Source organism: Venturia canescens, chromosome 1 (genome assembly GCF_019457755.1).
Source record: "Venturia canescens isolate UGA chromosome 1, ASM1945775v1, whole genome shotgun sequence".
In the NCBI taxonomy this organism is placed as follows: Eukaryota; Metazoa; Arthropoda; class Insecta; order Hymenoptera; family Ichneumonidae; genus Venturia; species Venturia canescens.
In genome coordinates this window covers 11,447,387-11,474,448 of record NC_057421.1, presented here as the reverse complement: position 1 = coordinate 11,474,448, position 27,062 = coordinate 11,447,387, and the positions used below count along the sequence as shown (strand labels likewise).

The window sequence follows — 27,062 nt, the reverse complement described above, 5'->3', positions numbered from 1 at the left end:
CGACCAAAAAAATTAAGTTCACGAAAATTAGAAAAAAATTACAAACCAAAAAATTGAAACAAAAAAAAATTTGGCCGTTGTACTTGGCGTTTTACTCGACTTTTGAATTCGTAAATGTATAAGATCCTGGTAAATTAGATAATATTAACTAGAAAAACAAAACGCCAAGTACAACCGCCAAATTTTTTTGTCTCTATTTTCATTTATAATTTTTTTTTCGTGTGTTGTTATTTTTTTTTTTTTTAATTTTTGTGATCTAAATTTTTTTTGTCATGATTTGTTTTTGTCTCACGATCATCTCAATGATAATTTTAGAACATATCTCATCATGAGTAAAAATATTGAAGATCATGGATCTTGCATGAGTAGACGTAGAGTTGTTATGAATTTCGGAGTAAAGATTTTAGAAGCAGAGTTGTTTTCGAGTAGAGGCTTAAAGTATGATGGTTGTTATTCTGTCGAAATGGCAGCTAAAGTGAAAAAACTGAAAATAAAAAATGGCAAGCATTCCTAAATCCAATAAATAGTGTTAATGAGGTCAGAATGTTTATGATCAGAAAGAACTAGGTTATGAAGCACCGGAGTGATCACTTTTAGTTACCAAATAATACAAACAATTTCATCGGAGCTCTGAATGACTTTTTTTAGTGGCGTTGAGAATTGAGGTTAAGGTAATGAGGTAGGTCCGACAGGTGGACAGATTTAGTCGAATAGAACATATCTCTGCCAAGATCACTTTTCGTCCAGAGTAAAATTTCTATCCCTCTCTCTTTTTTCGGCTTCGCACCAGAAGATGAATAAAATTATGCAAGAATCGCCATGTTTTCGAAACATTTCTTGTTCTCGTTTTCTTTTTAATCAACAGTATCTCGCGCCGTTCTAGGATCTCGCATTTAATTTATTGAAATTCTCGACAAGGTCACACGGCGAAACCGTGACCGGTTTTCGTGGCCGACGAAATAGTTTTGTGGCAAGCACCCGTATCCAAGTACGATCAACCAACGTCGATGTTAGGATTTTTCATCTTCGGAATTTACAGATTATATTCGATAGTGTTGTCATGTCAGTTTCTTTCAATTTTTTCAAACTCACAATTCCAGTCAAATCAGCTGATTTTTTACTCACTCCAAACGGTTATTCGGAGCTGAAAATTTAAGGGGAAAGGGCATCGCTGAATATGTCGATATATTTTCTCTAAAAGAACAGAAAAATCAATGAATGACCAGTACTTTTTTTACAAACAAGGAAAAACAAATCGATTGAAGTTGAAGCAAAGTCAGAAAAAACAAAGTTATTGGTCGTGATGATTCCGAGCATGTCTGAGGTTTTCTGTGCACACGTTATGAATACGGCAGAGATCGACCACGAGGATAGTTGAAGAGGGTTCAGGAGCAGTCATTGGCCCTCTGAGAGGAACAAAGTCCAAGATTCTCCGAAGAGTGGACCTTAAAGAGCCTTGAATGTTGAATATTTTTGAATAAATTCCAATATCTAAGAGTATGAAAGTGTAAATAAACATTGACCTTTTCGCGTCTGTCTTCAATTTTCGTAATGACAACGAAGGAAAATCAAAATTGAAAGTCACATTAAAGTACGGTCAGGGAGTGAAGGATGCATAGATTTATATTTTTGTTTTTCTGTCACGTTTACTTATATAGTTCATTTTATATTAGTATTATTTATTTTATCAATGACAGCTTTAGGAAAGCCTTCGGCGTATCTACGTCGTTAATCGGGGCCTATTAGTCTTTCAATAATTTTTTTAATTCGCCGAAAATCAAGCTTATCCTACGGATCGTTAAAATTCACAAAGTTCAGCGTAATGTGTTTTCCTGAAAAGTCGTTGTCACTCAACGTCAATGTTTCGAACTCGAATGCGCATAAATTTTTTTATTACCAACGCATCATGTGTCTGATTAAAAAAAGTTATCGAACCGAGTTGAAGGTTTTCCTGATGTATTAACCGGGAAGCATTACTCATGATTGAACAACGTGGATCTACAAATAAAAGCATTTGGGAAAAAGTTATTTTTTCTTCGCATTGTTTTTCTGAACAAACGTATCACGATTTTGATTTTTTCACATCAACTCGCATTTTTTGTTTTCTTTTACTTCACTTTTGAAGTACACTGCAATGAGTTTTATTGAAAATTCACTGTTCAGTGTTATTTTGTAAATCGTTCCAGGCCCCTCCCCCATTCCATCAAGCTCAATTTTCTCTCACTTTACGTCTTTTTTTGTTCATTCGAGACTCCAGAGTACTGCTCGTTCTGACCGTATTCGCACAAAACTAAAGAAGAGACGAGAGTTGCTGTGTTTTCACAAAGATCCGGACGATTATTTACCATCAATATTCCAATTGCCTCCCGTTCATAGTGACTGTCACCGCACCGAGTACTGATCCCGACCGAAAGACTGCTTAACTCGAAGATCCTCGAGACCGCGTGCCGATCGCTGTCGGCAGCATATTTTCACAAATATTTTTCTTAAAATTTCCTCGATTTTTCTAAAAATAAGCGTTTATTATTTCTTTTACTATTGAAAATTTTATGATTCTTTTGAAATTTGAAAAATGTATGATTATTAACGAGCGTGCTCGATTTCAGTAGCTACATACCTGAATTTATGCTAAAACGATCCAATAGTTTCGAGAATTGATAGTATTTTAATCGCTTCCGTTAGTGAATCGTTTCGGTATGCATCTTCTTGTTAGTTTTTTTCCTCTCGTCATTATGTTCTTGACCTCCTCCTTCATTAAGACTATAATACATGGTTAAATCGTTGAGATGTATAGATAAAAACTTTGTTCTATGCAAATGTGTTATAATGAGCCGAGGAAAGAAATGAATACCCTCACAGCGACGGGTCAATTTTTTTTCTATTCCGGCGTCTACATTCGTCAACTATAATCTGTTGTATGCATTAACGATAGATCGTTGTGATGTTAAAGAAAACGATAAAAAAAGAAGAACAATTGAGTTAAGATTAATGAAACCATAATGATAATGGGGGTGTGAAAATGGGAAGAAAATTTAATAAAAAAATGAGAAAAATCGTCTGCGTAACTGAGGGTGTATCCAATGTTTCGAGCTTCGCTACTTGTCACTCGAGTCAAATTGATAGTTGATTTGTAGCCTCCTTAACCCAGTGAACACTCTTCAAATCGAATGAAAAAAATCTTGCGTTTCCTAAAGTATAATAGATTTTTAATATTATTTTAATCTCAGAGCTGTAATTTGTCCGTTTTTAAAACAAATCTGACAAGTTGTACGCATACCATTGATAAGCCCGTGACATACTGGACCCGAGTACGTTATTCGATCATTATTCTTAGTTTCTCTGTAGCTGTTTTTTTGGTAAAACTTTTACAAATATGCAAAATAGTTGTTCTTTTTAGTTAACAGACGATACATGAAATCGTCGTAAATATATATAAATTGTGAATTTTAAAAAATTTTCATAGACTGTCCACATCGAAAAAGAAAACAAACGTTGATTTACCATGAGCTCGATAGTTCATCATGAAAAAATGACGTTTTTTTTCAATAATATTGAAAGCGTTACTCAACCAGAAGAATATCGTAGGGATGGATGCAGCTACAGTTTGAAAGCTACCACGTGCGGAATTAGTGATTTGAATGCTGGAGCTAGAAGCTTCATAGAAGATTTTTATGACGTGGGTGTGACGAAGCTGAAGATTTGCGAATTCGTTGCTTCAGCACACAGTCAAACATGGAAGTTTTTTAGTTGGGTTTGGGACGAGTTTAAACTACTTAAATTATGTTTGTATACGTAATGCACTAGTTTGTTCAATCCCTGTTCTCAATTACGCTTGCAATCGTCCAGAATAAGTGACGCGCACCGTCTAACTTATAATCATAACATAATCGAACCGTTGTCGTGCTCAATGGACGAGGAAATTTTTTTCACTTTAACTTCGTTGCACACTTTACGTGTCAATCCACTTATCCGAGTCCGAAGGCTAAGTTGAAACAATCACGAACACTAGACTGAGCTTTGTTCGTTTTCGATTCTTGTTTTCTTCGTAACTTTAAGAAATTATGAATTTTATGATCGGTTATTAAATCCAAGATCCCCAGACTGCTTCGATCTTCTTTTTTCAAGCCATCTAAAGCTACAAGTTATTCTACTTATGCATTAAATCATCGGCACTAGGTAGAAGACTGGGTCCAAGTTACCACATTCATTTAATATCAATGTCTTTGGCCCGGAAGCCTAAAAAATATACACGGGGTCACTGTATAAATGCCAAGGCTCATTTGACATTGACTTGATTTGACATATGTCAAAAGCGTTCCATCTCATCGCCGAAGAAAGAACTTTCCTCGTGCGTAATATAAGCATTCCGCGGCTGACAATGAATGAAACTCCGCCGCTATGCTTTCTTTCGATCATGCACTGTAAAATGTCACTGTCGTCATCTCAGGGGTCGAAGGTAGTTAAGGAAATTTAATACTTGTCATAATTTGGCATATGACGATTGAAAACAAGGAAAACCGAAGCGAACGAGCAATAAAATGAGCTTAAAATTCCCAACTATAAATTCATGAGGAAATGTGACTTTTTTAAATACAAAATCGTATGAAATTTTTAACAGCCTGGAACGTGAGGTTTCACTTTACTACAATGAAATAATCTGGTAATATCAACTCAGCTAATATAATTTTTATTTTATTTTTATAAACATTTTTGGAATTAACGAGATTAATTGAGGTTTTTTAAGCTAGAAAAATCTCTTGTGTAGTTATAATAAAAGATGCTTTGTACCTTGGTCGAGCTGTGCTTCGACGTCGAGACAAACAATGAATTACGACTCTTTCCAAGAACAGTCACAATATTCACGTACGTGCCTTACTTTCCAGCCTCTCATATTTTTTGAGCTTATGTTCACCTTGAGATTAAGCTGTAAACTGAAAATCTGTAGTCGTTTTACAAAGTGTTCTACTGGCCAAAAATTTATTTGTAAATATAAATTTTCAATGACATTGCCAAAATGAAAAATCAAAGGAAGTAACCCACTGAGTGTGAAATATCAAATTTACTGTGTCTGCAGGAGAGCTGGTATAAACTGTGAATAATAACTTCAAAACTTTTTGTTATAAAAATGAAACAAATATTGAATAGAGTAGTCGAAAAGTCGTCGTTAAAAAATTCAACTCCTGAGTTTTTTTACCAAGAAACTATCTTCCATAAAATTAAAAGCTGCAATATTCTTAGTAAAAAATTTAAACCGTAAGACGTTCTGGACCCTTATCAAAGAAGACTGTTGCTGCTCACTGTAGGTGAAATAGTCGAACCCAATTTTCAATTACACGAAAACATAACGAATTTAAAAAAATCTTAATTAATAATTAACCAGTAAATCGTAGCGTAATACGAGCGTTCGTGTGCATTAGACCGGAGATAGGTACGTGGAAAAGCTGCTGGTGTAGGTAGAAACTGCAGAAAATTATGTCGAAGAGATGAAACTACTAGAGTATGATCAACAGTGCTTCGAGATGCCTAATAAGCAATTTTATGGCCGTGTGTTCGCGTAGTTCTGATGAGGATGAATTCGCTCTTTCATTAAGTTTATTTTTATCGTTTCTAGCTGTAGAAACAGGGTGAGTAGCGTGTGTCAACATTTTACTGTTCTACACCGTGAAAATTCTTTTGATAGCATGTGATCATATACTGTATCAGTATATTTCGAAAATCGCAACTGATTTGAAAAACTGTAAAGTTTCATGTTGATCTCAGTTAAAAGCACAATCCATTTTTTCCCGGGGCATGATGACTCGTCGGAATGCTTTAGTTATCAAAACTAAATGGTTTCGAAGAATTTGACTTATCTAAAAAGAAATTGTATTGCATTTTCCGATGATATTTTGCTAGGTATCAACAAAATCTACGATAAACTAACCCATAAGCATTGTGTGCGTTGAGGTAGTTTTTTCGAAGATTCGTCTTCTGACTTTGCATTAAGGTCATCCCCTTAATTGGTCATTTTGAATTGAAGTTTAGATCGGATAATTGGTGACAGGACATGATTCTGGTTAAGGATTTTTTCTGTATTCTCGTTGACGAATTCATGCGATATTTATCGACGTTGCAGTTGTTGTTTGTTTATGCGCGACGCGCAAATTTCAAAGATCGTCCAATCGCTTCATGTTGTTCGTAGTTATTGCGGTACACTGATAGTTGGCCGATTATCATGATGATTGTTGGCGTGTAGTGTCCACAACGGCCGGTAAATCGCGAAGGAAGGAGAGGTGAGAGCGCGAGCGATCGAAATGATCGCAAGTGGCCAAAGGTGAGGGAAGCCATGGGACACCCAGTGGCGGTACCAACATTGCGCTCTGGTTAAAAGCAATGCTCTGGCGTGGCCTGTGTCAGTTCGCAGTTACCAAGAGAACAACGGCACGTCGGTGGCCGAAGACTCCTTTTTACTTTGACATTATTTCAAGTTGAAGCACTTCATCGTCTTATTTATTTCGTTTCAAAGTTGAAAAATCTCGACTTCGGGGACTCGCCACTCGCGTACAACTGCCGCGTTTCTCAAACTATTTCATTCGGTACTCACTTTTTAATGAGTTCTTGTAGTATTACATGAAAGAGAATCATTCACCGAGAGTGAAAACGAAGATATTAAGAAAAAAAAAAACAAACAAACAAACAAACAAAAAACTTCGACAGTGAATTTACCCTTGGAGCGAAAAAGCTAGACAGTAAAAGTGTTTTTTGTGGAGTCAAAAGGTGAGAAAGAGAGAGAGAGAGAGAGAGAGAGGAAACACAAAAGGTATTGTCAAGTAATGCCAGCTCGGGAACTAAGGCTCGGCAAGTACTTCAGTCAAATTACATGATTCGTTACTTTTTAATTTTTATTCTCATCGTCATTATGGAAATTGCGGTCAAAATAATTATTCAACGATCCAAATCTTAGCTTTTGTCCACATTCATTAGGAATTAATATTGAACTATATCGTTGTACGGAAGTAATGGATAGTTTATTTTTCGTCTTTTTTTTTTTTTTTTTTTTTTTTCATCAATTGTGGAGTGACCGTAATGGGGATTATATTACATCGATGCATTTGATCTTTCCGTGGATAAATCGATTTGAGTTTGAGAACAAAAAATAGCATAGTTTGAAATAAAGTAAATTCCACGCGAGATCGATCGATTGAGTCATTTGACTTTGCACGCAATTTACAAAAACTTTTTGATTGGAAGTAAGTGGAAGGCTGAGTACGAACCAATAATGATATGTTTGTGAAGTGCGAGAACGTGTCTGACCACTTCTTAAGCGATTCTCTTACGGACCTTCAGCATACGAACTTGCATGCGAAAACCGATAAATACTAAAGGTTTTAACGATCTTTAGAGATACAGAACTTACGCATTCGACGTTTAATAACGCTCTTCATATTGGACACTTTCAATGAAGAATCGTAAATGTTATTTCACATCTTGTGGTCGAAACTAACAAGATTTCTCACACGGACTCCCAATCGTGAAAAAAATCTTTTCTAATTTCGTATTTTATAATTAATAATGCTTTTCATACACATTATCGTAATCCAGTGTCATGTTACTCTGTAATATAGCATTGCACAGTTTCCTCACGATTGTTCAACGGCATTAACGATCCTGTTAAAAGTCAAATGCAATTACAAACGTTGCATATGCACATTTTATCACGGACCAATATATTTGTGAACTTAGCAAAGGTTATGTAAGACTTTTTCTCTTTTCGTGGATCGTTAGCTCCAATGAAGCTCGAAAATTGATCAGCTTCGTTCATGATTTAAAAAACCATAACTCACTTCAATTAGAAAAAGTTCGTACAATCATGCATGCAGTCTCCTTAAATTACGATCGACCATTTTGCTTGTACTTCCGTCGTCTTTTTACTAAATTAATCTCGTGATAAAAGATGAAGAAACCGGTCGCAGAGTTGACAGCGGTTCAGTAGCTACGAAGTTCATTTACTCGATTTGTTAAAATGTTGATTTTCCCCATAAAGTCCTCCAAGAATGTTGCCCACTCACTTTTTCTCAACTTCATTGTATTTTCACGAAGCCCGAAGGCTGAAAACTAATTTAATCATTTGTTTTTTTTCTCAAATCTCAAGCGGTGATCCAAAATTGAATGCTTTTGACCACCGTAACAATCGATTGATTATGTAATGATGCTATCTCGCTTATTTCCATACACGCGTTATCCACATTCACAACGAGAAATAGAGCAGGATATAGTGAGACAAGAGCAAGTCACAATATGTGACGCAAAGCATATCGCGTATCATTCACACGTGCACGAGGGGCGCAAGCAGCGCTCGCGGTAAAACGCTTCGGGAGTGTGTTGATTAAGCTCGACGATCTTGCGTGCTCGTTGTAATTTTGTTCTAGAAATTGCAAGCAGGCACAAATGCTCGGCGGTGGGCGTTAGCGAATCTGCTGGACGAACGCGTAACGTGTCGCTCCCATTGAACGCCTATTTTTCTCTTAACTTTCAAGAATTCTTGGACCATTAAAAAAAAAAAAAAGATAAAATTTTTCGGATATTTTGGAAGCAAGCTGTGAGAAAATTTTAGTATGGAAAGAAACGTAAGAATGGGGAGTTCGGTTCGGTCAGTGTTTTGTCAAAGTTCGAATAATCGTTACGCGAGTCAGTGTCAACGTGAATTATACTGTACTGAAATAGTGTTCAATGAAATTATTATTCCCAATGCATACAATTGCTTCCTAAGGAAAAAAAATGAAAATTCAGAGTAATTATTCGATTTGACACAACGTTTTTCATGAAGATTGAGCAATAAAATTTGAAAATCTTTCGTTGGCTGAGCAAAGGGCTCTCTCGATAACCGGAACTGGATAAAACTTTCGATCACTCGAACGATACGAAAGAAAGAAGCTGTAAGGAATGCAAATTAATGTGATGGCCAACGACCATCGAATTTATTCAATGTAAATACGTGTTTTCTTTTATTTTTTATTCACAAATTTATGCAGAGAATTCATTGGCAGGTATTACGGATTTAAAATACAAAGATACGCGATCAATTCGTATCAAATGAAATCACGCGAGAAGCCAGACTATCGCAATACGTTATTCGAATCGCATTTTTCGCATTGTTGGACACATCAACGCGTTATCCTTGAACATCGCGGAAGTCATTTCGTAAATTAACGGGTAAAGTGGCAAGAGCGAAGGACATCGAGGTATGTCTACAGAGACCCGGTAATCGAAATATATGTACAAAAGTCGTTTTTCTTTGTGCGTGCTCATTTCTACAATTGAGGGAAACCTTTTGTACGTCCCACCAAATCCATTTTATCGAACAGAAAATTCATCCTTTTCTACTGTTTTCAACTTTCGTGTTTTTCTTCAATATTGAAAGATTTTGTTATTCGATTGCTTGCGCCTACTGTTAAGGTTGTTCCGGGGAGTATTTTTTAAAATCCCGATTCTCCAACTTGATTATAAATGTTATTCGTTAAAATGAACAAATGGGTTGATTCAATGAGATACTTTCTAATACAAACATCGATTTATTCAGCTGTACCAAAGTTTTACCAGTGCAATCAACTCAGTTGCTTCACCATTCGCAGTTTCTGCGAAAACATTTCGTTCCTCGTACCCAGTCAAATATTCTGGCTAGATAAACGACGTTTTCACAGTCAACGAATTTTTATTTTCATTTCGTATATTTTATTTATTCACAATACATAATATGCGAGCGGTACATCAATGATTCTATGTTTATCCCACGATATTTCGTGTTCATCAGGTTTTATGGAGATGAAATAAAAATAAGGACGGAGGAGCAAAAGGTCTGAACGAACTCGAGTTTCGTCTAATCCTTCGTGGCTCAGTGATTTATTTTCAACTATTGAAAAAAAACGTCCTAAAAAAACATTTAAAAAACTCCCGACTGAAAAATCGTATAGCGTGTTGAAAATAAAATGAAGTTGACAAAAAAAATAAATGTTAGAAAAAAACACCATTGTAAAAAAGATATGCATTTTCAGAACATGATTTATCTTCAAACTCCATTTCTTAGGAAAATAGCAGTAAACTTTTAAAAAACTGAAATAAAATAGATGAGATATAATTTATCTTTAGATAAGAAACCATTTAATTGTTAAGTACTACTACCTCGAGATTCGATACCTATGGTTAATATTGATTGATGGTAGGTAAGTCTTTATATACAAAAATAAAAATTTCATTATAATTGTCATTTTTTTTATTTTCAATACGCTATACGGTTTTTCAGTCGGGAATTTTTTTTAATGTTTTTTTTTTAAAACATTTTATTTAATTTTTTCAAAACATTTTATTGGAAAACGATGTGGTCTCAACTCGACAGCGGCCAAGTGGCCAAGTGTGTAAACTTTATATTATATATAAATATTCTCCATCGTTGTACGATCGCGAATGATATATCCATGGATATATCTGCATATAGTGTAGAGTTTACACACTTGGCCACTTGGCCGCCACTGTCGAGTTGGGACCCTACCGTGAAAACAACAGCTCAAAGTGAAAGTAGCAGCGTACAACTGTGTGAAGTTGTTGATAATCGAGCACTACGGTTGATTCGATATGGAAAAATAAGTTTGAACGTAAATATTAGTTTTCTAAGCGAGTTCACCATAGATTTTAACAAACTATGTCTAAGAACACAGTCCGTCACATGTAGAAAATACGAGCAAAAATTGGTCAAGACAAGTGTGACCGTTACAGAGAAAAATTGCTTCAAAGAAATCCTCCCTATCAGCTGATCGCAGTGAAACGCATAACTCCCGTCTTTTTGCCCTGCGGGGAGTCGGGAGTTAAAAAAACAATAAAAAACAGTACAAAAATTTAAAAAAAAAAATCAATAAAAAACAGTAAAAAATGAGGATGCGAATAATCGTTTGATGTCTGATCTCTACTATTTTCATCATACTCGATCTGCTGAAACATTTTGCAGAATATTTTGTAGTGTTTACAGGCAAACTGTTCATCCGTTTCATTTTTAATTTGGCCGTTTAGAAGTCGAGGTCATTGCTAACCGTGAGCTTACCAACTCTTCACGTCTCTTGAAAATTCTTTGACATTTCGTACCTCTCGTACTAGAGTCTCGAATCGTCGGTACACCGCGTGATCTTAGAGATCCCACCAATGGATACCAGTAACTTGACGATCCGATGCACAGTATACTCAATAATTTACACTCACACAGAGGCACAAAAATACACGAAGAATTATTCGAAACAGAGAAGAGATCGCAAAATGTTTGTAAAAATTTAGTGCCTCGGTTCGTTGAGACTCCGGATTTATGATTTCGGGATGGATATTGTACACCTGGGGCCATGGATGGCATGCCAGTGTGTTCGGTATTGGAAAAGGAAAAAAAAGAAACCACACACTTTGCTGGTGAAATTGAATAACCGGATCTCATCTTGAGCCGAATATTTTAATGTTTTGCGCTTAGGAAACCCTCAAAGTTTGTCATCTTCAGCTCCGTCACCGGTTTTGAGAATTCAACAACTATAAATATATTGCCGAGAAACATGTTGATCCGGTTTGCAAAAACTGTGGCAAAGACACATGCAAAAAAGCAATAATCGTCAATATTTTGGACACAGCACTTTTTCATAGTTGTTTACCGTTTGATTCGTTTGCACTGGCAACTCTTTGCAGTGCTCTTACTTTTAAATTCATTCAATATTCGTTGCTGAATATTCGAAAATGCGTTTTTCAAAATATTGGTCATTTAGATTGAAAATGATTGACGTGCTCGAAAACCTGTAAATTTTCACGTTCATATAAAACCATTTTCGCAACACCTTCGTAAAATATAATTGGCTTAATCGGTCACTGCGATTTAAGCCATTTTGTGTGATAAAATAAAACCCGAAATTTCAGTACGCGGTTGGTGAACTTTTGTTAATCGGAAGCTTCGTATTTCCTCCGCGACGAAGTTTCTTTGAACAAAGAGTCTGGACTGGGTGCGAATACGATGTTTTTATATTTGACCTCGTTAGAAATAAAAAAAGGGAATTCTATAGGTTGGAGTGCTCCATGCTCAGCCTCCCTGTGCGTCGATGTGATTTTCTTCTCTAATATTCATTCGATCGGCAATCCGCAGAGTCTTTGCAGACTCGCTAGTCCACGGAGACGATCGTGCACAGCGCAGCTGATGCGGCTAAAAGTTGCTTATCTCTCACCTGGGAGTCTCTCTCCTCGAACGGTGGGTCGATCGTGACGACTCTCAGTTTCAGTGTGTCGATGCACTTTCCCTTACTCGCAAGCTTCTTGAATGCCTCTTTCTGAGCCTAATAACTCAGCTGGAGTTGGCCTCGGACTACGACACGACTCGCTAATTCAACGTGAAGAAAAAGTTTTTATTCGTCTTGAAAAAAAAAGTTGAATTGATGAATGTTCGATTTCAGTATTCCAAAAACGAATTTATTTTCTGCTCATTGCTTCTCGTTGACGATGAGATGATTCTACACTCATCGATTATATGAGGTGTCACCAAATTCAACCTTCTTGCAGAACGAAACTTTCAAGAAGACGATTCGAAGCTTTTTTCAATTTGGAAGAACGAACAATGCTTTTAAAATAACAAAATGTTTTTATTTAACATTTAAAAACTATCATTCTCCGTTGATATTTGCTGCGACAATCACGTTTGAAATGGAAGTTATTCGGTACGAGGAAACGAAGATAAAATCATTGCCAACTTAATGGCTGTAATGCTCAACATTTTTTGTCTTTTAATGGAGAAAATAATGATAGTTAAGCGAACCACTGTTAGAAGTGATGTTGAAAGCCAACAACTTTGGATCATGCGTACTTAGTGTTATTTCAGTGAATATTCGAAGTAGGCTGTCGCAACGAAAGAATTATTATTACTAACTATAAACAATATCAAAGATTGTTACAAACAAATCTACTTTGTAAAGTTCGTATATAAAGATAACAAGTCGGTAGTCTTATCATATTGTGTGTACGAGTACTCGGATATCGAGGTCTTGAATAAAACCGCCCACAACTTGTTCGTACTTTGAAAAATGGAATTTCTTCAGTTTCACATTCGTGTGAACATGCATTAGTATTCTCCTGAATAAACTTTTTTTCTTCGATCAAGAGTGTCAAAATGGCAGCTAATAATATTTGAAGCGCAGAGAGTGAGAAATTCCTATAAATTTGAATATGGTGTTAAACCGTTTGCTTCGAAATCGAATTTAAACTCAGTTTATTGAAAAATATTGATTTTTAAACGTCTCAAAAGTTATTTAAGGTAGTTTATGCACGAAATGATTTTATTAAAAAAGTCTTGAAATTTACACAGAGTTCCAATGGGTAGTCGACTGACACGCATATCAAATTTTAAAGGGTTCGTCTTATTGGTTATTTAACGTGTTTAAATATGAGCAAAAATACACAGGGTTGTAGGGAATGTGCGTAAAAAATCGTTTATCTTTCCATATAACGAATGAACGCCTCTTACGAAGTTTATAAAAAAGTACCCAATAACAATGAAGTATATAACGAAGGTTTGGGAAAAAATTTGAGACAACTGTCTTACTAGTGTTAAAGATATATTACTCAAATTTGTTTATTTCGGCATTTTGTTTCTGCTTGGCTCGAGTCATTCTTGTCATGACCTTCTGTCTTTTTATTGTCCATTTTTGTCTTGATCCATTCCCCTTTGAATTTTCTAATGCGATTTTTTACATAAAAGACTATAGAATTTTTGCCAGGAACGAATGAAATTTTGGGTTCAGTCAGTGATGGATCTCTGTTTAATTAATGGCTTTTGTAATTTCATTCGCCAAAAGATAAGTTGAAAAAATGTATTTACAATTTTGAATGAATAACTCTGACATTAATTTAGAGTGATAATATTTTTCATTGTGAAGTAAAAATCGGCCCAATTTAGACACCCATAAAATACGATTTTACGGGCACGATCTACCTTAACGAATTTGATATTCAGAATAAAAAATGTTTGTGAATGTAGAAATCGTTAAAGATTATCAACTTTGTTATTTAATGATAAATAAATAATCAAGTGATATTTGCTCAAAAATTTTCAACACACTCCTATTTATTTAAATTCGCGTATTTTAATACACGAGAGTGTGTTGTGTATGCATGAACAAGATTCCACTGTGTTTCTTAATGCACACGCACACGTATGGAGACTTGATGTGTTTGCGAGCAATCACTCACAATTTTATTCTCAAGGTTAGTAATGTGATCCATCGAACTCACCTCGGAGGCAAGAAATTTAAATAGCGACCTAATTCAATGAATGTGGAACCACGTGCGTTCTTTTTTTCGACATACACAACAATGTCATCATTTCGCGTATTCAGCTTTTCGCTCGTCTTTCGATTCTTCGTTACGCAACCCATTTATTCCCCTCCCGTTTCCTCTGCGGCTCCAGGCATTCTCATACTCATCAATATATGTGTTTCCAACGATGTTGACACGATCAGGGACCGAACATAAATACCCATTTGCTAATTCGAGTGCCCAAGTCTTGTTTAAAAGGCCACAAGGATCCAGTATACAAAAGCACTTTCGCAATTTCGGCAAATATTCTTTAAAAATGGTTCATCGCCCCTCCACTTTCAACAGAATTTTATTCTCGTTGGAATGCACGCTGTGTTGTAACACGAGTTTAAAAATTTTGATGTATTCATTCTGAAAAATGTCACTGTATTATTTACATAGCCTCGATGTATCAATTCGACGAATTCATAAACTCATCGCTTATTTCAAAAGTCTCGAGTTCAGGCGAGCGTCCTAAATTATGGGACAAATGATAAATCGTGCGCAACGAAGTAGGACAAAATTAAAACGTCGTCGCTAATGAGCACTTTCAATGCAGTAACTTAACATTGATTTTTCAAAATTCAATCGACTCGAAGGTTTTCCAACAGGAATTATAATTTTTTCACATTATTCGATATTCCTTTATGCATCCGTGTTAGAACTTCCCTGCCAAATAATCCAATTAAATCGGATTTGCATCCTAGAAGTGTTCGTTATATTATCACAAGTCGAGTGCAAAAATTTCAATCGGATTTTTAACCGCATTCCAGTATTGTGAAGGCAGCCATTGCACTTTCTTAACGCCTCCACAAAAATCCTAGTACACACTCCGGAAGTGGTTCGCAATGTTTTATGTAACACATTTCAGTGGACATTTGAGCTCCCCCCATTTCAACAGCGTTGTAGGATCACCTTTACTATCAATCGAGGTCTAGAGTACCTTGAGATTTTCTCGAATTCGAGTCAGACTTTCAGACGTTAAATTTCAAAAGTTCTAACTGAATAGCGCTATCATAGTTAGCATCGCAATTATCCAGAGGCTATAAATGTATTTGACAAGTGAATTAGTGTTCAAGTAATAGAGTTATTCGTAGGTTTTTCTTCATATTTTCGTGCTAATTTCTATCTATACATTACTCAGAATATACATTTACAAAATTTCTATTCATCTGCGTTTCGAGGGGTACAGTATTTTTTGTCAAATTTAAAAAAGGTTTAACATTTTCCACGTGTGATGTAGGCAAAATCTTCTAGCCAATCCTACATTTCGTTGGAATTATTCGTTGCGTCACAACTGAAACGCGAGTAAAACGATGAACTCGCTAACTTACATTTGCGAGATAAAAGAAGGTGTTTTCTGTTTGAACATCCGGTTTTCACATTCTACAGAAATTTTGTTGTGTGGATAAAAAATCGCGTGTACCGATTATTAGACGTAACCTTGGGCTGGAAGATCTCGTACGCAGTTTACTATTAATAAAAATTACAGTGAAGATTCAACCGCTGACGTCACGGGCCGTCATCTCGCTCGGTCTCGCTGCATTCGCTCTGTTTGTATATAAAAATACAGAAATGTCGGTATTACAAAGCAGCGTTCAGTCACCTCGTGTAGCGCTGGTCATCAGCATCGACGGAATACTACCGTAATACGGCAGCGCAATCTTTTTGCACTTTCCCTCTTTCGTGCCTTCTCTTAAGCCGAATATCTACAAGCTTATCCAGCGATTGTGACATTATACAATAGCTTTATGTTAGACGAAGAAAAGAATAAACCGTTGGTGCGAAATACTCCAAAGTTTTTCGTTGCATAAATCGAAAAAATGAGTATTTCCTCGAATAATTACGAACGTTTGTTATCTTTCGTTTTTCGATGAAACCTTCAAATGAATCATATTTCAAAAAAATCAATAAAAATAAAAATAAAAATAAAATGATGCAGAGCTTTGGCCGATTTTGAAATGCTGTACGCGACTAGTTAGAAAAATTATCATGGTCTTCGTACAATCAAAGACACTAATATTACATTGAAATCTGACGCTCAACGCTAACGTTTGAAAAAAGTTCCTCGTTTACTTTCGGAATCTTCCGCAATGCTCGGGACGAGAGTCGACGAGCGCGATCGCTTGATGCTCTTCAATAAATCGTCACGTATTCACGCTCCACCCACATACTCACACGCGTAAGCGAACAGGTAGACTTTGTACGGGTTGCTCGTAATTAAAAAAGCGTTATTCGAGAGCGTCACTGACGTCGGGATTTATGGCTATTTGTGCCTTTCCGTTTGATAGCGCGACGGGGAAATATGGACGCGCGTTATCCATCGCGCCCGAGCACGTCGGCTGCCTAAACATATTTGCACTTTCAATTGGCATTAGAACTGACGATCGGCGCAGTCACAAGCGCCACCCGTTAGCGCGTGGCCTCATCGCGTTGCAGAGACTCGCTCGTAATCTTGATCGTTACTCTCTTTCGTGGCACGAATACATCCTCGTTATTTTCAACACCTACCGAGATACATGCGATTGTCGACACTACTTTAACACGATTCGATACGTGAACGCTGCGAATCTAGTCTTTGAGATTGGCTGTTACGAGGGACACGGAGAAACGAGCGAGTCGGACGTGTGTTTTACAGGATGCCAATCGCTGCGAGTGTAATACCTTAACTACGCGCCTGTAAACAAAGTCTCTCTGCGATTTGTCAGCCCCTCTTTCACCCGCCTTATTTTTTCTCAGGGCTTAAGCTACTTTCACAATCCACTCGACTCTGCTTCGAAAGAATAACCCGCTGCCGCGGTGTATTCCTATTCGCAGTTCTGCATTGAGAAAAATAAAGTGGCATGTGGAACAACGAAATGTGGCATTGCGGGGCGCAGATGAAATGTGCGATCATCGCAAGGTTAAACGCGATTAAACGAATGAAAGAGTTTTGATCAAACTGCGGGTTCATTCTCTTCGAAAATTTTGCAGTTAAATATTGAAAACTCTTCCAATAACATCAATTGCTATTGAATCAATAATTTTGTTTTGCTCAGTACACCTAACGCGAAAATAAACAGTTGAGTACATTTTCTCAGTCGCAGCTGCTTCGTTTTGCAAGAATGTTATGCTACAGTGTTTATCGTATCGAGAGGTAATACTTAGATTTTCGTCTTGTAGATGATCGTGCGAGTATTTGAGTGAATAATCAAAGAAATTCTTCTAAGAGTGTAGCTTTCTTTGACAGAGTACCGAGTTTTGGTACCGAGTGAGCATCCTGTTCAGGTCGCTGGAAGTTTTGTGAATAAATATGCGAATAAATGTGCGGATGAAAGTATACGAATGAGTCGTCACAGTTCTGTAACGATATTTTATTATTTTGAAAAAAAATCTCTTGAGCTTACGTAATCACTGATTTTAGTAGTAACTGCGGTCTGTTTTTCTTTTGAATTTATTCGATTTTCTACTGAACGGAAAATTTATCTTCGGCAATTCCTTCGCCATTGTATTTTCAAGGGTGAAGAGTAATTCCTCGAAATGGCGCGTGTTTTTCAGCGAATAATTGATTTTTCTTCAAACCGCGTGAATTGAGTCTTTGAACAAAAATTTAGCGCTCGCTCCCTCGAGCCGGCATTGTACGTGCGAGCTCTGTAATTTGCAATTGGAATACGCAGCATATTTTTTGTCCCTCGTTACTTATTCGCTGCCGAGAGGCATTGTGCGCTGTTGTTTACCGGTAATATACTCGCGAAGTGTGTTCATTCATGGGCGGACTTTGATCGGCGTTGAAAGCCAGCGGTGCGACCATGGGAATACCTTACCAAATAGCAACTTAAAAAATGCGTGGATTCGTGAGTTTCGGATAAAAGTAGCAGCAGTCTTCGCACTGCTCCGCGAGCGCTGCTTTATTCCGCAATTATTTCGCTTCTTGAAATACTTTCGAACGATCGTTTCTTCTGTCCGGCTGTCGGTTGGGTGTCCCAACATCGCGGTGTCTCGATGTGTCGAGTTACACCGATCCTGGCACCGATCAATTCGGGAGATTTTTTCGCCCGAATAACCACCGGCGCGTTCACATTTTTTCGCGATTATCAAACTCATATTTTTCTTTCATTAAAATTCCGATTTCCTCGCAACTTTCCACAGCAACGGTTTTGTCCTTTTTTCGTTTCCTTCTCGTTTTTATGTCATACTATCATTTCACTTTTTCTGACAGAAGCTTCTCCCTCGTAATGCGTCGTAGTGATGGAAAAATGATTAGACTCACGATGTTCTGCGAGCGGTCTCGGATGCGAAAAGTGTTTCCGTTGCATAACGCTCTCGGGGGACTCCTGCGAGCCAACCGAGCCTTCGGTGCAGTGCATCCGAGAACCGCGCCGAGCAAAAGTAAGTGTGTACGTGTGTGAGCCAACAGCTCGCAAGAACACACTCGCTGAGCAGGGCATCGTCGCTCTGTATACGGGGGAATTTATGTGGCCCCTTTTTTCATCGTTTCTCTCTCTCTCTCTAGTTTATACATACATTTACACATATCTATATGGTATACGAATACGAAAGGTTTTCGCAATTCTCGGCTATTTCGCTTGCTTCGCGCGTTTTCGACGCTTCGTTTCGTGCCGAGAACGTCCAACGGTCCGAACTATTTTGCAACTAAGTATCGGTGTGTATGTGTCTCTGCATCGAAATCAATCCCGAGTGCGTTTCGATATCGAACGGTGTGCCACAGAACCCAGGACGCTGAACGTATGCTCATCATATTGGAAAATAGCAAATATACTCAATCCAATTTATCGTTGGATTTTTATATCCCCTGAAGAATAGTTTTTTCCGGTTGTGAGAAAAAGTATCTTCTAGAAACGAGAAAACTTCGAACCCTTCGACCATGTCGCTATAGTCAATGCGAATTTCTATTTCAAAGCGTTTTTCACGTATCTGAAAGACGTGGAATCGGCGCGAAGCAGAATTCTGTGTTTTTTTTTTTTACATAATTTGTTTGCTGTTTTACAGTGGATAGATGAACTCGCAAGCGCGACATGCAATCGTCCGCGAAATGTCATACGGCAAATTGCGAATAATTGTATGGCGTTGATGTTTTTTTTTCGTTTTCACGTCGAGAGAAAAATAATTGTGATACATGTTAAGGTTGAGACGTTGGTTTTAGTGGCAATTGGATATATTTTAGTCGGGAATGAAAAAAAATGTGAAGTGCTAATTATTATGAGGCTCGACGACACCCCACGGCAATTTTGAACGTAGATGGGCGCAATCGTTGAATCAAATGTTGACTCGTCGGAGGGCAGATTTCGATTGGTGATCGTGAGGTTTTTCAGTTATTGTCGAATCATTGATGCGGCGCTTTTCGTTTAATGATTTTAGAATTTTTTTTTTAATTGAAACCGCAGCTCACGAAACTTACAATAAATTCTTCGGTTTTATGGGTCTTCGTTATAAAAAAATGTGTCGACACGAAGAAACACGGTTTCCTGTCCCACTCTGGAAATATCCGATCGCGACTACCCTTTTTTCGCGAGCGATCTATCGAAGTTAAATTGGCACTTGTTCTATAAGGACATATATGCATGTACGATATTGGTACCCAGGAGGCATTACTTCAGGGTAAATTCACTGCGTGGCCATTCGAGGACGACCGGTTATTCGAGTTACTCGTTGAGTAAACACTCAGCGAGTGGCATACCAGCTCAACAACGAATACCTCGCTCCGCATACTTCATAACTATGAAGTGAAAATAAATAAATAAAAACATTGAGAATATTTTAATGGCGTAGCGAAATACGATGACCGTGCGTATAAATGATAAGCGAATTTGTTATAAATAACTCGTGTGTTTTTATCGAATCTAAAAGTTTTGTGTCGTGGTAAAAAAATAATGTGTTGAGAGTCTTTAGTTGACATTTTTGTTGCTTGATCTAACTAACATCCGCTTGCGATAAATAAAGAATAATTCATTTATTCGAATCACTGAATTTTCGTTTATGTGAAATGAACTAGTGAAATGAAATCTTTCGAAAAACTGTCTAGAAATGATTAGACGATCGGTGCGCGTTGTTTCAGCATTCACGAGTATCCGAGAATAATGTCTCGAGATCCTTGAAAAGGTGAGAGACGTTATCGCAGATTTAGGACAATGCCTCGGTCTTGTGAAATTTAATTTTCCAATACGCAACCCTTTCCCATGCGTAAGATACTCTTTACGTATGCTTAGATTCTCCTCGCGTGTTGTAACAATCATAACAACGAGTAATTGTTTAACGCACGTTGGCAATGAAACCTTCTTGATAATTTACACCATATTTGCACTCGCCTACTGCTGTGAGCGCGCGCACCAGAGACAATAAAATTCCATCAACGACTGCGGGAGAAAAGTGAACTTACGAGACTCTCTAGAATGTTTAACTCGGCTGTCGCGCTCCTTCGTGATGTTATAATCAACCTAGTGTTCTATATAATCGTGATCGCACTTGCTGAATCGACCTCGATATTATCCGCACTTTTAAGTTCTCGATTACTCAATTGATTATGAAGTTCGACGAATATTGAACAACTTTGTAAATGATTATGCAAGATTTCTGCATCACCAATCGCTCTTTCATTTCATTTCTTTATCATTTTCATGAATAATTTTTTTCAACCACTAAATTATCGTCCTATTCACTTTTTCTTTTTCAAATAGATTTTTTTTTATAGAAAATATTTTATACAATGTTATGCAAATTCATTTCGTACATTCAAAAAAGAGTATAAAAAGGAAGGAATAAAAAATTGTTTAAATTGTTTAAATTATTGGTTTAAAAAAGTAATTAAACAGTTTTTCATATTATTTTTTGTTAAAGTAGTTCATGCACGAAACGATTATCTTAAGAAAGTTTTGGATTTTACACAGAGTTTAAATTGGTAGTCGACTGACAAGCATATTAAATTTTAAGGGTTCGTCTTATTGGTTATTTAGATAAGCGTGTTTAAATATATGAAGAAAAACACACAAGTTTATCGAGACTGTGTCTAACAAATCGTTTGTCTTTCCATATAACGAGTGAACCCTTCTTACGAAGTTTACAAAAAAGTACACAATAACAATGAAGTAGTACATAATGAAGGTTTGGGAAGAAATTCGAGACGATTGTCTTACTAGTGATAAAGACATATTACGTTATTAAAGATTGAACGAAATTGGTAATGGGCACTCATATATCCCCACATTTGCTCATCTCAGTATTTTGTTTCTTCTTTATTTGGCCCATTTATATCTTAGCCTTCTATCTTTTTATTAACACTTTTTTCTTGATCCATTTCTCTCTGTGTTTTTCCTTTGCGTTCTCTAAAGTGATTTTTGACATAAAAAACAATAGTATTTTAGTCAGGGACGAATAAAATTTAGGGTTCAGTCAATGATGGATCCCCGTTTAATTAATTGCTTTTCTATTCGCCAAAAAAATAATAGCTCTGACATTAATTTAGAGCGATAATAACTTTAATTAAGAAGTAAAAATCGACCCAATTTAGACACCCATAAAATACGATCCTACGGGCATGATCTACCTTAAAACAATTTAAAATACGAGATCCGATTCGGAGTTCAACAATTTCAATACAAAACATAAATCACTTAGTATCCGTTTTGAGCTTTGAAAACCGTGACAAACAGTTGCTCCTGATATTTAGTCCATCTATTTTTTTATGCTTGCTCCAACTGTAAATATATATTTACGAATAGATTACAGTTATTCCAATTACCTTTAAAAATGTTAAATGTTCCGTTACATTTCTACATCCCATTGTTTTCTAGTAAAAAATTATCTCGGGCCATTTTCACTGGAAACATGACATTAGCATTTTGAAAAATCTTAAATTTCATGGCAATTAGTCAGTCCGCGAACGCATAATTTTCTGCACATTTAACGATAGCAGGTCAAACTCCGCATTCAACGAGTTTTCTAATAAATGATGAGAAAAAAAATTATTTTATGAGTTGCTTCCTTCAATTTTTTGTATTCAATTCAATAAATAATGATAAAAACATAATTCACTATAATATCCAACTTTTTTATCACGATACGACGAAAACTTTGAAAACCTTCATCCGTGTAGTTATATACTTTGGTACAAAGCTACGAAACGTCATTAAAAAATGTAGTTCCATCGTCACATCATTGGACAATGTTTTTTCATCGTACACTTTCTGTTTTCACTCTTATTTTCGGTTGCGGAGGTGATCGAATAAGTGTGCGCGTGCGTGTGCGTGTGATACCGTTATACAACGCGCGGTCATGTGCGCAAATGAGAAAGATAGCACACGCGGGGACGAGTTACTGTAATGACAGAATACTCTTACAAGCTCGCATGGCTCGTGCTTGTATTGCGTTGAAAAAGTAGGTTTTTCTACAACACACAAATACCGATACAATACGCTTATGTGTATAAACGTTCACGAGAATAGTGACACCTACTGAATCCAAAGTTTGCGATCGTCCCATGGATTGCCGCATGACACACTAATGCGATCTGCGTATTCCAACAGTCTCCAGCTCTTTTTTGTCTTTTCTTTTGTATCGTCGCGTCGCACAAGTATTTTTTCATCCTTTTTGTCTAAACGAGGTTCGCGTATTCGATTCGATAGTGGCCTTGACGAGGTGAAACGCTTTTTCGATCGGTCGAGGTGCATTGAAAGTGAATATTTACGTACGGGTGAGTGTCGCCAAACCGTTGCTGCGTGAGCGAGGCTTGACTAACTGACCCCGATTATTCAAGTCGGTGCGTATTGTCTCGCAGAGAACGCACAGCGAATACGATAACTTCTGGTAATAAATTGTCGATGCCACGACTATAATCAACATTCGGCGAATTTAATACTCTTATACTATCAGAACTCACTTACAACATTGTATTTCGCCCGGTGTAATGATGGAAATGTTTGTTTTTCATTTACGAAAATCAGGCATATTCTAAATTGCTGGATTTCCAATTTAGTTTGTGACTTTTTGGTTTTCTATAATCTCATATTTCGTGCTGGCTTTCGACACGACTTTCATCGACTCACAGTCACTTGCAGAACGGTCATTAAATTAGTTCAACGTAGAACACACGTGAAAATAATTGAAATCGGGAAAAGCTTGGAATTTTCTCTCCAAACATTGAATCCATACATTTTTTGTTTTGGTTTTTTTTTTTTTTTTTTTTTTTTAATTTCTCATACATCGCGTTCCAATCTAAATTATGGGCCTCTAAGATCGCACGGTTTCCGTGGGGTGCTGGATAAAATTGTAAACGATATTTAATCGCACGTAGTTTGGCAATAATCGCTCGGCGTTTCTCGGTGCACCACCTCATAGGCCAAGCACAAACTACTCCCGTAGTCAGTGCAACTTTACCACTGTGGCGTTGCCAATCTTAGACCACGATAAAACTCATACCGACACTGTCATACTGAAGAAAATGAGTTAAGTAATACGCCCTCGATCGCGTATGTGGCAAGACTTCAGCGAGCCTGTAAAACGACGAATACATCGAGGATCACCGAGCGTCTCGCGTCTGCTACCACGAGAAGTGTGTACGCGCGCTGTAGGATTCAGAACTCGTTAAGGAGTTTCGGCACAGGCGATACAATGTTGCCATGCTAAACCATGCTAAAAGCATTAAAAATTTCAAAAAGTTCAGAATTTTATAAAATTTGGTGAACATATTCTTTAGTGCCAAATTTGACAATACAAATTTTTTAAGATTTTTCTTCTACACTGTTATCGAGTAATTGATCACTAAAGTTGACGTGTATAAGCATAGCGTTTCCATATATATAAGTATACATTCCGGGCATAAGAAATCTGCTTTAATGCGCAATTACTCGATAACTAAGTAGAAGAAAATTTTGAAAAAATTTGTGTTTTCGCACTTGATGTTGAAGAACATTATCACCAAATTTCATAAATTTCTTAATATTTAGACTTCTGTACCGGAAACTCCTTAAGCGATTGTATATTTACATGGATATAGGAACGGAAACTGGTCGAACGGAGACAGCTGTTAATCGTGCTCGTATGTGATCGACAATGATGTATGATCGAGCTGAAACAAAAACGAAAAAATACTGAAAGCTCAAGCTGTTTCGTTCCGGAGATTTAACATTGAACATCGTTTTTGTTCGTAAAACATTGTCGAGTAAACCGTTGTTATTATATGAGTCTGTACGTACAAAGCGCTGATAATATTCATCGTTTATGACAATCAACACTACGATAATTCGAAGCTGATATCGATAAAGTTTCATTTTCATTCAACGAGACGAAATCGGCTCGCCCTGGTCTTTTTGTTCGATCCTCGTCTCTTGACCCAAATCGTCATCAGGCTTCCGAGGAACTCGTGAATTTATATTTTTAGATGTTGATATCGATGAGTAGGCATTTTTCGATTAGATTTTCCAACCCTGAACGTATCTCGTGAGCACTTTTACATTCACTCATTTGGTTATCGGGGTATCTGATCGAACATTCATTTTTATGGAGTTATTGATTTATTTTTACATAATTATACGCACGCGGTTATATGCAGATAAATATTTATTATGATTTTTATTATTTTTTGTTGCAGAGTCGTGAAGAAATCTTTTGCTATAGTACGAACGCATATTACACCGAACTGGTAATCGTCAACGAATCAACGTCTCGAATAATTAAGCTACAAAGATGTCGATCATAATGCACTATGTTGATCGGCTCCACGAAATTATGGATAAACATGCAGGTGAGTGCGAAAATATTTAGCGAACGTTCGCACAGATAAACTCTATTCAAGATTGTTATTGCAATGATTTACGTGAAATTATAAATGAGAAATTTCAATGAAGTCCGAAGCCTCACATCGGACTCTCCAAAGTTCGGAATTTCTGTCGTTTTTTATCGGTCGAATTTTGAGCATCGTGCACTTCTTGAGAGTGTAAAAAGTCTTCGTACGTTTGATCAGGCTAGGGTTCAATATGGCAAATAATCAAATTGTAGAAGCATCGATATTTCGAATTTTAGAAGTTGTAATATCAGATTGGAGAAAAATAAGTAATTCGAAATTCTTATCTCTGATCGACCATTAAGCAGATTACGTGTAACCGAATATTCCTTCTTTGAATTGCTATTTCCTCGAAAATATATATTTCGATAGTTTTCATTTCGAATGCAATTTTAACGGACCATACGAATGTCAAAAGTTCATATTTTTGTATTCAAAATGGAGAGTAATTGTTTTATAGATAGAATAGAATATAGAGTAGTAAAAAATCGAAAGTGAATTTTTCGAGCCTGTAAAACTTAGATATACAAAATAGCGATGGCTCGAAACGGCGAAATTCAAAATGGCGATGTTTGAAATTGGAGATCATCGGTCCGAGTAAGCGAGTGAGTGAGCCGCGTGTATTTTGGGCTTCGCTGCCCAAAATGTATTTTGATTGTTCGACTATCTAACATTTCGCTATTTCGATCGTTCGATTTTTCGGCGTTTCAGTATTTCAACCTCTACATTTTTTGTAACATTCTATTTTCAATGTAAACGTCTTTCGAACCTTGAAGTTTCTACTTTATTTATTTTCGACATTCAAAGCTCTAGTCGAATTGATCTGTCTCAATATTATCATTCGAAGTTTATAAACTCGAGATTTTAGCTGTTCGAAATTTTAGTCATTCTAACATTTTATCCCCACCCGTTTGATCGGTCTCTTTAGCCACGATTTCATTCGTCAATAGCAATCATTACGAAGCTTCGGAAGTATGTACGTTTTTTTCGTATTTTTTTTGGTATTCAATCAAGAATCGTGGCGCGTGCTACTTGCAGAGTTGCTACGAGTCGTAAATCAAATGTTTAACAATCACGTATGACAGGAGCCACCAAGACTGACGCAAGTTTATCGTTCTCTCATTTGACGACGGTGCATATACTATGTGAACACACTCGTTGTGGCATCGTATACTCCGGAGAGTTATCGACGCAATCAGCTTCGTCAAACTTATGAATTATTAATTATCTCGTTACATTATGTAGATGAGAGGAAAATGTAAGGACAAAGTGCATACGATCACCGTTGAAACTTAATTTACTGGAATACACGTTTAATTCGCTAACTTAACTGGGTATTATCGCTTGCATAAAACGTGAAACGACGTGTGTTGACTTTAGTCGTTTCGTTGATTTCTTGTCATTCAAAAATTTGGTTTTTCCATTAATCCGAAAATGGTGCAAATCATCACAATTTTTTCAACTCTTTTGGTTTGTCATTTTTCACAACCTGACCGTCCGCACATGGGCGAATCCAATCTCGAGCAGTCGGCGATCGGGAATATTTTCAGGTTGCTAAAGAACCCAAAGTGCTCGAACGTACATTTTTCTCATTTAATTATTCGCCAATCGATTACTTTGAGGCTCACAACGTTCGAAGGCAACCTCGTAAACATTGCTCAGAATTTTCCATACCGATGCACGTGGCTTTGTAACCGAGTGGCAATATTCGGTGGGGTGGGTACTCGAGCTGATAATGTTTCAGGAATAAAATAATCCGATAATAATCAATAACGAAATAAGACATGCGCGATCGTTGTGTGGTTCGAAAAAAATGCACTTCTCGCCCATTCTCACGGCTCGATCCGACTTCAAGTCGGTGTATTCTCGGCTCGATAAGTACGGAATACAAATCGCTTATTTTCATATAGAATCACACGCGTATAGAAGCACGTTCGGGCAATTGAATTCG

General features: G+C 36.9%; 1 protein-coding gene and 1 long non-coding RNA gene across 6 annotated transcripts in view; one reads left to right on the top strand and one right to left on the bottom strand.

The window, feature by feature from the left end:
- Positions 1-2,384: 2,384 nt before the first annotated feature.
- On the bottom strand, positions 2,385-4,823 carry LOC122414859 (uncharacterized). Its single transcript, XR_006261827.1, has 3 exons — positions 4,789-4,823; positions 2,618-2,760; positions 2,385-2,506 (listed from the first exon to the last, which is right to left on the bottom strand). It is a non-coding gene; the product is annotated as an uncharacterized lncRNA (long non-coding RNA).
- Positions 4,824-6,384: 1,561 nt separating this feature from the next.
- Positions 6,385-27,062, top strand: part of LOC122414806 (elongation of very long chain fatty acids protein AAEL008004-like) — a 29,690-nt gene continuing 9,012 nt past the window's right edge. For 2 of the 5 annotated variants that reach the window (XM_043426404.1, XM_043426421.1), the window contains exons 1-2: positions 6,385-6,837; positions 24,920-25,072. In XM_043426404.1, coding sequence (XP_043282339.1) covers positions 25,015-25,072 — 58 coding nt within the window. In that variant the 5' untranslated portion in view covers positions 6,385-6,837; positions 24,920-25,014. Of the gene's footprint in view, positions 6,838-24,919; positions 25,073-27,062 lie in introns of those variants that run through there. The other 3 variants (XM_043426410.1, XM_043426414.1, XM_043426426.1) reach the window with 3 other exon arrangements.